The 12387-nt window shown below is 46.5% G+C and overlaps 1 protein-coding gene across 2 annotated transcripts in view; it reads right to left on the reverse strand.

Moving 5' to 3' along the window:
• NPHP1 (nephrocystin 1) overlaps positions 1–12387 on the reverse strand; it is a 41297-nt gene that overhangs the window by 22086 nt on the left and 6824 nt on the right. The window contains exons 6-13 of one of the 2 annotated variants that reach the window (XM_079968661.1): positions 11759–11860; positions 10935–11035; positions 9632–9674; positions 9131–9215; positions 7862–7956; positions 7214–7342; positions 6417–6491; positions 881–991 (exon numbers count right to left, since the gene is read on the reverse strand). In XM_079968661.1, the coding sequence (XP_079824787.1) occupies positions 881–991; positions 6417–6491; positions 7214–7342; positions 7862–7956; positions 9131–9215; positions 9632–9674; positions 10935–11035; positions 11759–11860 (741 nt within the window). Of the gene's footprint in view, positions 1–880; positions 992–6416; positions 6492–7213; positions 7343–7861; positions 7957–9130; positions 9216–9631; positions 9675–10934; positions 11036–11754; positions 11861–12387 lie in introns of both variants that reach the window. The other variant, XM_079968662.1, reaches the window with a different exon arrangement.

Here is a 12387-nt window from a genome sequence, read left to right on the forward strand (position 1 = left end):
ACAGTTGGAGGCAGTCTGCCTCAGGATACCAGTTTGTGGGAACAGCAAATGCAGAGAACACTACTCCACTCCAGTCCTGCTTGTGGGCAGGGGCGAAGGAAGGGGGTGCGGTGGGGGTGGTCCGCCCTGGGTGTCACCCCTGAAGGGTGTGACAAAATGCCAGGCGGTACTCACTGTGGAGCCTGCAGCACGCCTGAGTCACACATCTCTCCTGGGGGATACACGGTGGCTTGGGCACATGCAGGCTCTGCGCTGCCCAAACTGTCCGCCTGCTGCCTCCCCCCCAGATGTAGGGCAGCTGAGTGGGAGAAGTCAGGCAGACTTCGGAGGCCCCGCGTTGTGCCCTGCCCCTATGGGTGGCTTGCCCCACCCCTGGGCGCGCCGCCCCAGGCGCCCAAGCGGCTTCCTCCGCCACTGCTTGTGGGCTTCCCACAGGTACCTAATGAGCTACTTTAAGAACAAGATGCTGGACTCAATGTGCATCTCACCCAGTGCAGCAGGGCTGCTCTTACGTTCTTAATGTGTGTGCCCTTCAATATTTCATGAGCTACCCCAAAAAGGAAGGTAAAAAATATAGGCTGGTAGTCTTCACCATCCATTTCACTTTTGTCTTATCAAATAAATTTGATTTATTAACCTTAACCTCAAGTATACACAGCTTAACGATCAGCCAGCCCAATCACCAAGCAGGAGAATGGCAATTCATACTAATAAATTATGTGCCAGTCCTAATGGGAGGTTGGAATTCTTGTGATACTGAAACCGACTTCTACTTCATTCCTGTGGTTTATGATGCCAAGCTCTTTGTATCTAAAAGAAATACCAACAGACAGCCTGTCTTCTAATAGTTTCATGCACTGAATCACCTGTGAGAACTTACATTCCGAATGTAAGTGATCCCAAGTTCAAATAATATGCCTATGTCCGGAGATGGGGAATTGGATCTAATAAAACAATCACCGTCAAGCAGGCACGGTAAGATGCCAGTCACCTAAAAATGTACAAAAAGAAGCAGCAGCAAATATATATAAGCATTTTATTTCAAGATTCTCTTGAAACACCAATAGAATTCCTCCATTTTCTTTCACAAATAAACTATTAAATTAAATCACAAGCATCATCAACAATCTCTATCTTTTCATGCCACCTAGTTTTGTATGGGGACGCAGGTGGCGCTGTGGGTTAAAGCCTCAGCGCCTAGGACTTGCCGATCGAAAGGTCGGCGGTTCGAATCCCTGCGGCGGGGTGCGCTCCCGCTGCTCGGTCCCAGCGCCTGCCAACCTAGCAGTTCGAAAGCACCTCCGGGTGCAAGTAGATAAATAGGGACCGCTTACCAGCGGGAAGGTAAACGGCGTTTCCGTGTGCGGCTCTGGCTCGCCAGAGCAGCGATGTCACGCTGGCCACGTGACCCGGAAGTGTCTCCGGACAGCGCTGGCCCCTGGCCTCTTAAGTGAGATGGGCGCACAACCCCAGAGTCTGTCAAGACTGGCCCGTACGGGCAGGGGTACCTTTACCTTTACCTTTTAGTTTTGTATGAAATTATTGCACACAACTAAGTGATACAACCAGGGAATACACACTAAATCCTATAGTGGTCAGCAAGCTACACAACAACCAGGAGGGCATTGTGTTTTGTTTTCCACAAAGATATAAGCACCAGCTTCCAAAGAACATCCATTTTGCAGTGTCCTTCTTATCTGAAGGCAGCTCCTCTTGAAGCGTTCTTCCCTTGTTCAAACTCTAAACTGGTGCTCCAAGCAAGCAAAGCTCAGCTTAATGACGGAGGTTTCAGCGCCTCTTCAATGCCTTCCTTTCACTCAACAAATTCCCCCTATACATGCACTGTGACAATAATAATAATAATAATAATAATTTATTATTTATACCCCGCCCATCTGGCTGAGTTTCCCCAGCCACTCTGGGCGGCTCCCAATCAGTGTTAAAAACAGTACAGCATTACATATTAAAAACTTCCCTGAACAGGGCTGCCTTAAGATGTCTTCTGAATGTCAGGTAATTCTTTATCTCTTTGACATCTGATGGGAGGGCGTTCCACAGGTCGGGCGCCACTACCGAGAAGGCCCTCTGCCTGGTTCCCTGTAGCCTCACTTCTCGCAATGAGGGAACCGCCAGAAGGCCCTCGGCGCTGGATCTCAGTGTCCGGGCTGAACGATGGGGGTGGAGATGCTCCTTCAGGTATACAGGACCGAGGCCGTTTAGGGCTTTAAAGGTCAGCACCAACACTTTGAATCGTGCTCGGAAACGTACTGGGAGCCAGTGCAGATCTCTCAGAACCGGTGTTATGTGGTCCCGGCGGCCACTCCCAGTCACCAGTCTAGCTGCCGCATTCTGGATTAATTGCAGTTTCCGGGTCACCTTCAAAGGTAGCCCCACGTAGAGCGCGTTGCAGTAGTCCAAGCGTGAGATAACCAGAGCATGCACCACTCTGGCGAGACAGTCCGCGGGGAGGTAGGGTCTTAGCCTGCGTACCAGGTGGAGCTGGTAGACAGCTGCCCTGGACACAGAGTTAACCTGCGCCTCCATGGACAGCTGTGAGTCCAAAATGACTCCCAGGCTGCGCACCTGGTCCTTCAGGGGCACAGTTACCCCATTCAGGACCAGGGAATCCTCCACACCTGCCCGCCTCCTGTCCCCCAAAAACAGTACTTCTGTCTTGTCAGGATTCAACCTCAATCTGTTAGCCGCCATCCAACCTCCAACCGCCTCCAGGCACTCACACAGGACCTTCACCGCCTTCACTGGTTCTGATTTAAAGGAGAGGTAGAGCTGGGTGTCATCTGCATACTGATGAACACCCAGTCCAAACCCCCTGATGATCTCTCCCAGCGGCTTCATATAGATGTTAAAAAGCATGGGGGAGAGGACGGAACCCTGAGGTACCCCACAAGTGAGGGCCCAAGGGTCTGAACACTCATCCCCCACCACCACTTTCTGAACACGGCCCAGGAGGAAGGAGCGGAACCACTGTATAACAGTGCCCCCAGCTCCCAGCCCCTCTAGACGGTCCAGAAGGATGTTATGGTCGATGGTGTCAAAGGCCGCTGAGAGATCCAGCAGAACTAGGAAACAGCTCTCACCTTTGTCCCTAGCCCGCCGGAGATCATCAACCAGCGCGACCAAGGCAGTTTCAGTCCCATGGTGAGGCCTGAATCCCGATTGGAAGGGATCCAAATGGTCCGTTTCCTCCAGGCGTGCTTGGAGTTGTTCAGCAACCACCCGCTCAATCACCTTGCCCAAGAATGGAAGATTTGAGACTGGGCGATAGTTGGCCAAATTGGCCGGGTCTAAAGATGTTTTTTTAAGAAGCGGTTTAATGACCGCCTCTTTCAGCGGGTCTGGGAAGGCTCCCTCACAGAGGGAAGCATTCACCACCCCGCAAAGCCCATCGCCCAGCCCTTCCCGGCTCGCTTTTATCAGCCAGGATGGGCAAGGATCAAGGAGACAGGTGGTCGGTTTCACTCGTCCAAGCAGCCTGTCCACATCCTCGGAGGTAACAGATTGGAATTGATCCCATATAACAGGACCAGACAGAACTCTAGCACTCTCCCGCCCTGGCCCTGCTCCCACTGTGGAGTCTACCTCCTTCTGAATCTGAGCGATTTTATCTGCAAAAAACTTTGCAAAAGCATTGCAGGAGATCTTGGGGTCCCTACCAGGCCCCGGTGGTACAGGTGGTTCCGATAAACTGCGAACCACCTGAAAAAGTCTCCTGCTGCTGTTTTCTGCAGATGCAATGGAGGCGGCGAAGAAGGCCCTCTTCACCGTCGCCATTGCCACTTGGTAGGCTCGACGTTGAGCTCTAACCCGTGTCCGGTCTGATTCAGAATGAGTTTTCCGCCACCGGCGCTCTAGCCGTCTCAACGATTGTTTCATCACCCTCAGCTCCGGGGAGAACCACGGGGCTGTCCGGGCTCCATGCAATCTGAGAGGGCGCTTCGGAGCCAGACAGTCAATAGCCCTGGTTAACTCCGCATTCCAGCGTGCCACCAGGGAATCAGCTGAAAGGCCATCAACTTGGGATAAAGCATCCCCTACCACTCTCTGGAAGCCAATTGGATCCATTAAGTGGCGGGGGCAGACCATCCGAATCGGTCCCACCTCCCTGCGGAGGGGAAGGGTTGCGGAGAAGTCCAGTTGCACCAGGAAGTGATCTGACCATGGCACTTCTTTTGTTTCGCTTTTAGTTAATGTCAGATCACCAACATCCGTAGAGGTAAACACCAAGTCTAAGCATGTCCGTGGCTATGAGTTGGGCCAGACTTATTCAGGGACAGCCCCATGGAGGCCATGCTTTCCACGAAGTCCCGAGCGGCCCCTTGTAAGGTCGTGTCGGCATGGATGTTAAAATCCCCCAGGACAACCAAGCTAGGTGTCTCCAGGAGCATATCCGCCACGACCTGAAGCAGCTCGGGCAGGGAATCCTTGGTGCAGCGGGGAGGTCGGTACACCAGTAGGAATCCTGTACTGCCCCTATTGCCCAACTTCCAGAACATGCACTCAGAAAACTGGGTCTTCCCAATAGGACGCCTGGTGCAGACTAATGACTTCCTAAAAATCACTGCAACCCCCCCTCCCCGCCCACATGACCTGGGTTGCTGTGCGTAAGAGAAACCTGGTGGGCAGGCAGCGGCAAGGACAGGCCCATCTGCCTCATCCAACCAGGTCTCTGTCACACATGCCAGGTCAACAAGCTAAGGACAAAATTAGATATGATGAAGAATGGATGGTTGCTGTCAAAAATGGCAACCCTGTGAGTTCTCTTCACCACTCATGTGTGGCAATGGAAATGCATCATGCACTTTTCCTCGCTGGCTGCTGTTGGGGCAGGGAGGGTACTCACGATGTCATAAGATCATGGCTTTCCACTGCTATATGTGGATCAAAAAAAACCCAAGCAAATATACCCAGAGATAAACTAACTTAACCATGTTTCAGGGGTATCCAGTAGACTTGCTAATATTTAGATGCAATATAATTTCGAAACAGGGGCAAATTCATATTTGAAGCATTTGCCTGCAGACAGCTGCTTCTGGAGCGCCATAAGCTCTCACTTGCTGTGTGATTTCAACACTGATTCAGAAGAAACACTGCCACCTGCTGAACAATCCATGGCACTTCCTTCAGCACATACAAGTAACTTGTGATTAAAGGTAAAGGTAAAGGTACCCTTGCCCATACGGGCCAGTCTTGACAGACTCTAGGGTTGTGCGCCCATCTCACTCAAGAGGCCGGGGGCCAGCGCTGTCCGGAGACACTTCCGGGTCACGTGGCCAGCGTGACATCACTGCTCTGGCGAGCCAGAGCCGCACATGGAAACGCTGTTTACCTTCCCGCTGGTAAGCGGTCCCTATTTATCTACTTGCACCCGGGGGTGCTTTCAAACTGCTAGGTTGGCAGGCGCTGGGACCGAACGACGGGAGCGCACCCCGCCGCGGGGATTCGAACCGCCGACCTTTCGATCGGCAAGCCCTAGGCGCTGAGGCTTTTACCCACAGCGCCACCTGCGTCCCAAATAAACTAAATAAACTTGTGATTATTTAGTGCCAAATGCAAAGCAAGTGAGTGGAATTCAATTTGAGAGACGGTGATGAGCATGGGTAGGCAAACTAAGGCCCGGGGGCCGGGGCCGGCCCATTCGCCTTCTCAACCCAGCCCGCGGACAGTCCAGGAATCAGCGTGTTTTTACATGAGTAGAATGTGTGCTTTTATTTAAAATGCAACTCTGGGTTATTTGTGGGGCATAGGAATTCTTTCATTATTTTTCTTCAAAATATAGTCTGGCCCCCCACAAGGTCTGAGGGACAGTGGACCGGCCCCCTGCTGAAAAAGTTTGCTGACCCCTGGTGAAGGTGGGGGATTAATGCCCTGAGCAGCTTTCCTGTTCCAAATTATTCCCAGGTGCTATTTGCTCATCTTATTCTTAGCACAGCAAATAGGAGATGGGAAGAGAATTTAGATGAGTAAAACCTTTTGTCCTTCCTTCTCCAACGCTCTGACCCTCTACCCAAGCTGCTTTTTTATTTTTGTAAAAGAAACAAACAGCAAATGAATTTCCCGTGTCTTATCTAGTTTGATCCTCAAGTCAGCAGGATTTTATCAATACAGTTCCAAGATGTGGTTGCCAGAGGTCAAACCTCATAGCACTTAAATTCATTCTGCTTGGCAACTGAGAACTTGGCATGTGTTTCCATGGCTCAGTTCCCCCTCCTCTAAATCACAAGTAATGCTTAACCAGCATTTTGGTTAATTATTATTATTAAAAAAATTTTTGGCGAGGAGGAAGATTATTATCAGATTGCGCTAGAATTAATTGTACATACTACAGATCACAATCCTACAAAGTTATGCAAAATTTACCAGGTCAAATCTATCAATAATCTCCTCAGTATTCTTACCCGTGGAGAAAAGGTCCATGTTTTGGGATTTTTAGGTTGCCACGTAGCTCTAACTGTATGAATATTACTCAGTATCTAAAACAAGAAAATAATTAACATTTGAATATAGCAGTGTAGATTAACGCAATGAAGAATGGGGAACTATCTCATTACAAGATCAGCTTATGTTTGAATGACCAACCTTCACCTTCTTTAGCTCATGAAATTTAGAAATATGATCACTGAATCCAGCCTATCACAAACTGATGCTTTCACTCTGCAATGGAGAACAATGCAAATCCTGCTTTTGAGAATCACTAGGTACATGTTCAAGACTGTTGTAACAATCAGGTCTATTATCCATCAGCTCTCTGATAAGGAGGGATGGCAGACTAGTCAACATATTTGGCACTGAGGGTGGTGTGCAACATTTTACTCAGAACAGATCTATTGAAATTAAGGAGCCTAACTTAGCCATGTACATTAATTTTAGTGAGTCAATTTTGAGTTTAATTTAATGGACCCTAAATATGTCAATGCTGCACATGGGTCGTGTACAGATAAATATCATGCAATGAGGCAGATATAAGATAGGATAGCCGGAAAGGAGAAGTCTGGAATACTTTCTCAGGTACAAATTAACTAAAGCCTGATATGAACTGTATGCAAATAAGTTATAGGCAGCAGCTGTTTAAATCCTCCACAAAATAGCAGTTGACAACTGAGTAGACACGCGCTTCCCGTTTCAAAAATGTGATCAAGATATTGGAAGAAGTTCAAATTTTAACCGCTTAGGTTAAGTGATTTGTAGAACTCACTCTGTTACCGTCAAAAAGGCAGAGTCGAACGTGTCTACTAAGGACTTGTATGCTCATTCCAGGAAAAGGAATCCCTTTACAGTTCCATAGGGTCACAATCAGTGATAGCCGAGTTGGCCTTGACTGAATCTGAAAGAAAGGGGGCGGGGACCAGAGTTTTACATTTTACAGCTACATTTACTTCATAATATGTTACTGCATAATGGATGCGGGTGGCGCTGTGGGTTAAACCACAGAGCCTAGGACTTGCCGATCAGAAGGTCAGCAGTTCAAATCCCCGCAACGGGGTGAGCTCCCATTGCCCAGTCCCAGCTGCTGCAAACCTAGCAGTTTGAAAGCACATCAAAGTGCAAGTAGATAAATAGGTACCGCTCTGGCGGGAAGGTAAACGGCGTTTCCGTGTGCTGCTCTGGTTCGCCAGAAGCAGCTTAGTCATGCTGGCCACATGACCCAGAAGCTGTATACTGGCTCCCTCGGCCAATAAAGCGAGATGAGTGCCGCAACCCCAGAGTTGGCCACAACTGGACCTAATGGTCAGGGGACCCTTTACCTTTACTATGTTACTGCATAATTCGTTTTCTCCAATTTCCCCATTTTCTGCTACCCTAAAGCGAGTTTATCTGGCTTTTATTGAGAGCAAATACTTACAGTGCCTTTTTCCGGGTTCCACACTAGATCTCGGAAAGAAAGATTGGAAGGTGTGAGCTCAGGTTGTAAGAAGTAAGAAGCCCGAAACTGAACTCCTGGAAGAACAATGCTTATTTTTAGTGTGTTTATTTTCCCATCTCCCTTTAACTTGGTTATCTTCAATGGAATTTGCAAGTAAGTAACTTTATGACTTCAGCAGTAGCACAATTACAGACTGACAGCCTAATCTTAAACATATTGACTTGGTGATAAATCTTATCTTGCTCTTCTTGCTCTGTCTTGCTCTTCTTGCCAGAAGATTAGTGTTTTGCCAGAAGATTAGTGGGCATATATCATTCTGAAATATGTCGCTGAGCACACTGGAGAAGAGGGGAAATGCCTTTTCCAGGGATGCGCATACTGGAGGATGCTCGGAGGTTCGGGGGCGTTTTTCCAACACACAAATAGAAAAGAGGCATTTTTAAACTCTTTTAGAAGATTTATGTCACCACTGTACCATGGACTGACTGGATGCAGAGGAGTGGTGGGAGATACCAGCTGGGGAACCCCCAAGGGAAGAAGGCTCAGAGCCAGGGGATTGGTGATGGGACAACAATGAGTGGACAGAGGGAAAAGAGGGAGGAGAAACTGAAGCAGTAACAGGGTTTAGTGAGCAGGAAGAGGCTGTGGCAGACAGCAGTCCAAACTCAGAGGTAGAAGCAGAAGCTAGAGGGGGGGGCAAGAAACAGAGATGAGTCAGGCTGCTGAAGACGCCGGGGGTCTCCCCCTCCTGCTCCAACCAGCTCCCTCCCCTCTGGGCTCCCAGAATCTGAAGTGGTATAGAAAAGGTGGAGAAAAGACAGGCAAGATGAAGGAACCTCAGATTGCGTGGGAAGGAATTGGGGGAGTAAGAGACTTTGATACCTTCAGTCCTGGCAACTGCTTCATTGGGGCAAGATCTAGTTGCTGTGCTCACTAGGCCTGAGCTGTTTTGTTTCTTTAACTAAAGAGTTAATTTCACTGACACCTTGTGAGTTATTGCTGACCTGCTCCAATACCCACCCTGACACACTGCTATCCAGAAGTTAACGAAATGAAAAATGCAATAAAAATATTTATTTCATAAAAATACCCCACTTGACTAAAAAAAAAACCCTCACAAATACAATTACAACATTCTGCCATCAGAACTTTGGTCACCTTCCAATAAATGTTCACAACTCCTAAGATAAACTTGCTTCATACCTTGGGAGCTCTGGATTTAATAGAGTAGTTTTGCAAAACTCCTACCTTCTTCCAAGAGCTGTGCAAGTGTTGAAGGTCGGAATCCTGCAGGAACTGCTCCCATAGTTGTCAGTGCATCTAAGGTATTATTCTATTAAGAAGAGAGATTAATTCAACCTTGATATTGCTTCCATTTATCAGTTTGCTTCTGGATCCATATTACTCTTTAAGTAGCAAGTCACTGAAAATCAAGTATTTTAAAGAGCCACTGGATGAACAAGTAGAAACACTCTGCAGCTGCAATTCTTTACATTATAGTACCTAGAAGCCCCACTAAACACAGTGGAACTTCCTCGTGTGTAAACATGAATAGAACTGCACTGTTCCTGCCCTTTTCAAGCAAACTGATACTCAGTTTGCTAACTTTGCTGTCCATAGTCAGACTGTTTGAAAGAGGAAGTACCATATGAAATAAGAGTACCAGTTTGGCTGTCTGGTTTTGTAAGAAAAACCAAGCAAAATATCAATAATCATGAATGGTATGCAAATGATAAAACACAGGCTTACCTCTGTGATGGCCTTTTTAACAGCACTCCAGTGTGAATCTGTTCTGTAGGTAGCATAAAAATAAGAACATAACACAAAGCTGATCCACAAATCAATTAACTGCAAATATACAGATGGGCAAATTGACACTCAATATGTGATTATGGTGATGGGTTGTAAAATGACACACTGAGTGATGGTCCCACTGGGAAAAGCCATTTAATCTATATTCTGACCATGTGGTAACTGAGACTGGAATCTTTTTTAATTCAGTTTTGTGGCTAAGGCAGCCTTAGTTTTCGCACTATTCGCCTGCCTTTCACTACCATGTGAAAGTGGTCTGATCACGGTTGTACCTATTTTGTCAACTTGTTTGTTTGATTTCTACACTGCCCTTCCACCCAAACAGGAACCATGGGTAGTGTACAGCACAATTAAAATGTCATTACAAAATGTTCCACAAGAGCAGTAACAAATTGAAGGCACAAGTGTTCTTAAAAGAAACAGTACCAGATTTACGGCTGCTCTGCTGTAATAATGTAGAAATGAAATTCCTTAAATTACATTAAATAAATCATTCACTTTTCGCAGGATTCTTCAGGAGTCTTATAAATTCCTGTTCAGGAATGCCTTCCCAAACTATCACTACTGCAAACCTCAGCCCAGTATACCTAAAGGAACATCTCCACCCCCATTGTCCAGCCCGGCCACTGAGGTCCAGCCCCGAGGGCCTTCGGGCGGTTCCCTCCCTGCGAGAAGTGAGGTTACAGGGAACCAGGCAGAGGGACTTCTCAGTAGTAGCACCCGCCCTGTGGAACACCCGTCAGATGTCAAGGAAATAAACAACTATCTGACTTTTGGAAGACGTCTGAAAGCAGCCCTGTTTAGGGAAGCTTTTAATATTTGATCTTTTATCGTGTTTTTAATATTCTGTTGGGAGCCACCCAGAATGGCTGGGGAAACCCAGCAAAATGGGCGGGGTATTATTTATTATTATTATTTATGTTGTTGTTGTTGTTGTTGTTGTTGCCAGATGGGCGGGGTATTATTTATTATTATTCATTTATGTTGTTGTTGTTGTTGTTGTTGTTGTTGTTGTTGTTGTTGTTGTTATTATATTTTCCCATTATGCAGAGCCCTGGTTTAAAAGGCTTTACCATCTCCCACTGTGTTTGCTCTTGTAGTGGATACAAATCAGGACTGAAATCAGTCAAGTTCAAATCAGAGATACACAAATGACGCAAGGAAGCTTCTGCAGTGAAGAAGCCCCCATCATAACAGCAGCATGATGATGTATTTCCACTCACTGCTCTGGTCCCTTTACCTTTTCAGAATGTTGGCCCCTCCTTCCGTTTCATCTGCCACCTCTATATCTTCCTCAGTTTCCTCTTCACTTGGTTCTTGGCCCTCTTCCTCATCTTTCACCTACAAAGTTGATCCATTGCAACAGTCAATAACATTCTATAACTTTTTTATTTTAAAAAGGAAGTTGGGTGATCTTATGTTGCAGTAGAAGTGGAAATTCTTGCTTCAAATTCTTGCTCCTTTGTGAATACACCCTGGGTTGGATCTTGGGTTGCTACTGAGTATTTATTCTGATTTGTTTGGAGGGAAGTTAGCTGACATTGTGTCAAAGTGTTGTTTCCAGTGCATTTTCCTGTCACTTTCTTTTATCCCAATAAGTCTGTTTGATTTTTTTTTTTTTTAAGGGTGTGTTGCACAAGACCTCCCTATCATCTATAATTGCACAATCTGAATTTGCCAGGATGCGATTGAATCTTACCTGAAAATAGCAACAGTCCGGAACCGCCCTAAGATGTTATGTTTGGCTGGGTGTCTCAAGAAAGCAGTCTGAAATATTTGAGGAATGACAGAAAATATCTACCAGTTGGCATGCTACTGGGTTTTATTTCTATAGCACTAAAAAATGCCATCCCCACACTCGACCACACCACAATCTTGGGAAAGATGAAAGCTTGGTAGTTATTTTCCATATCACTGTCCAGACAGCTGCAGCAGCCCATGAAAAGATTATTTCACCCCTGCTTTCACCTAGAGGTACTCTGCAAGCCCACTAAGGTGGAAAGATGCCAACAATAACATTAAACATGGAACTGAATAGAAAGCAAAAAGTAGAAGCATACCAACCATAAGGTAGGTTTTAGGCACAAAGCCCCTCTCCCCTCTGGAGTTTTTAGCCAGCCACCAACCGTCAGGCTTTTTCTCAAGGATAAGCAGAACTTCGCCTTTCTTCAGTATTGAAAACAAAGAGAGGGGAAGAAACTACATTAATACACAAGGGTTTAAAGATTCTCTGTGCTGAATATATGATGAAAGCAGAGGCCTAGTGACCTAGTTTGTTGCTTCTACCCAAAGTGACTGCTATTCTTATATTTCTACCAACTGATGCAAAATATTACTGTGGAAGATCCTAGAGTTGGGCATGTAAATATTGAATGGTTTACAGATGCTCTTAAGATTGAGCTAGCTGTTATATTGGACTTCCAACATCACACATATAAAAGCTTGATCTTGAATCCTGCCTCATTGCTACAATCTAGAGAGACACTCTGGGAAGACCAAGAAACTGAACCCAGGATAGGCCTATGCAGGTGGTGGGCTAACCTTGATTCTCAATGTTCACATTAAATGGTAGGGGGGAAAAGAAAAAAGCTACAACTAGGAAGGCAGAGGTGAGAGATGGACAGCAGAAAAAAGCCTCCTCCCACCCTAGCATATGGACTCACCAGGCATATATTTAGTACCTATAGCAATCA

The sequence above is a fragment of the Podarcis cretensis genome, assembly GCF_951804945.1.
Source record: "Podarcis cretensis genome assembly, chromosome: 3".
NCBI lineage: Eukaryota > Metazoa > Chordata > Lepidosauria > Squamata > Lacertidae > Podarcis > Podarcis cretensis.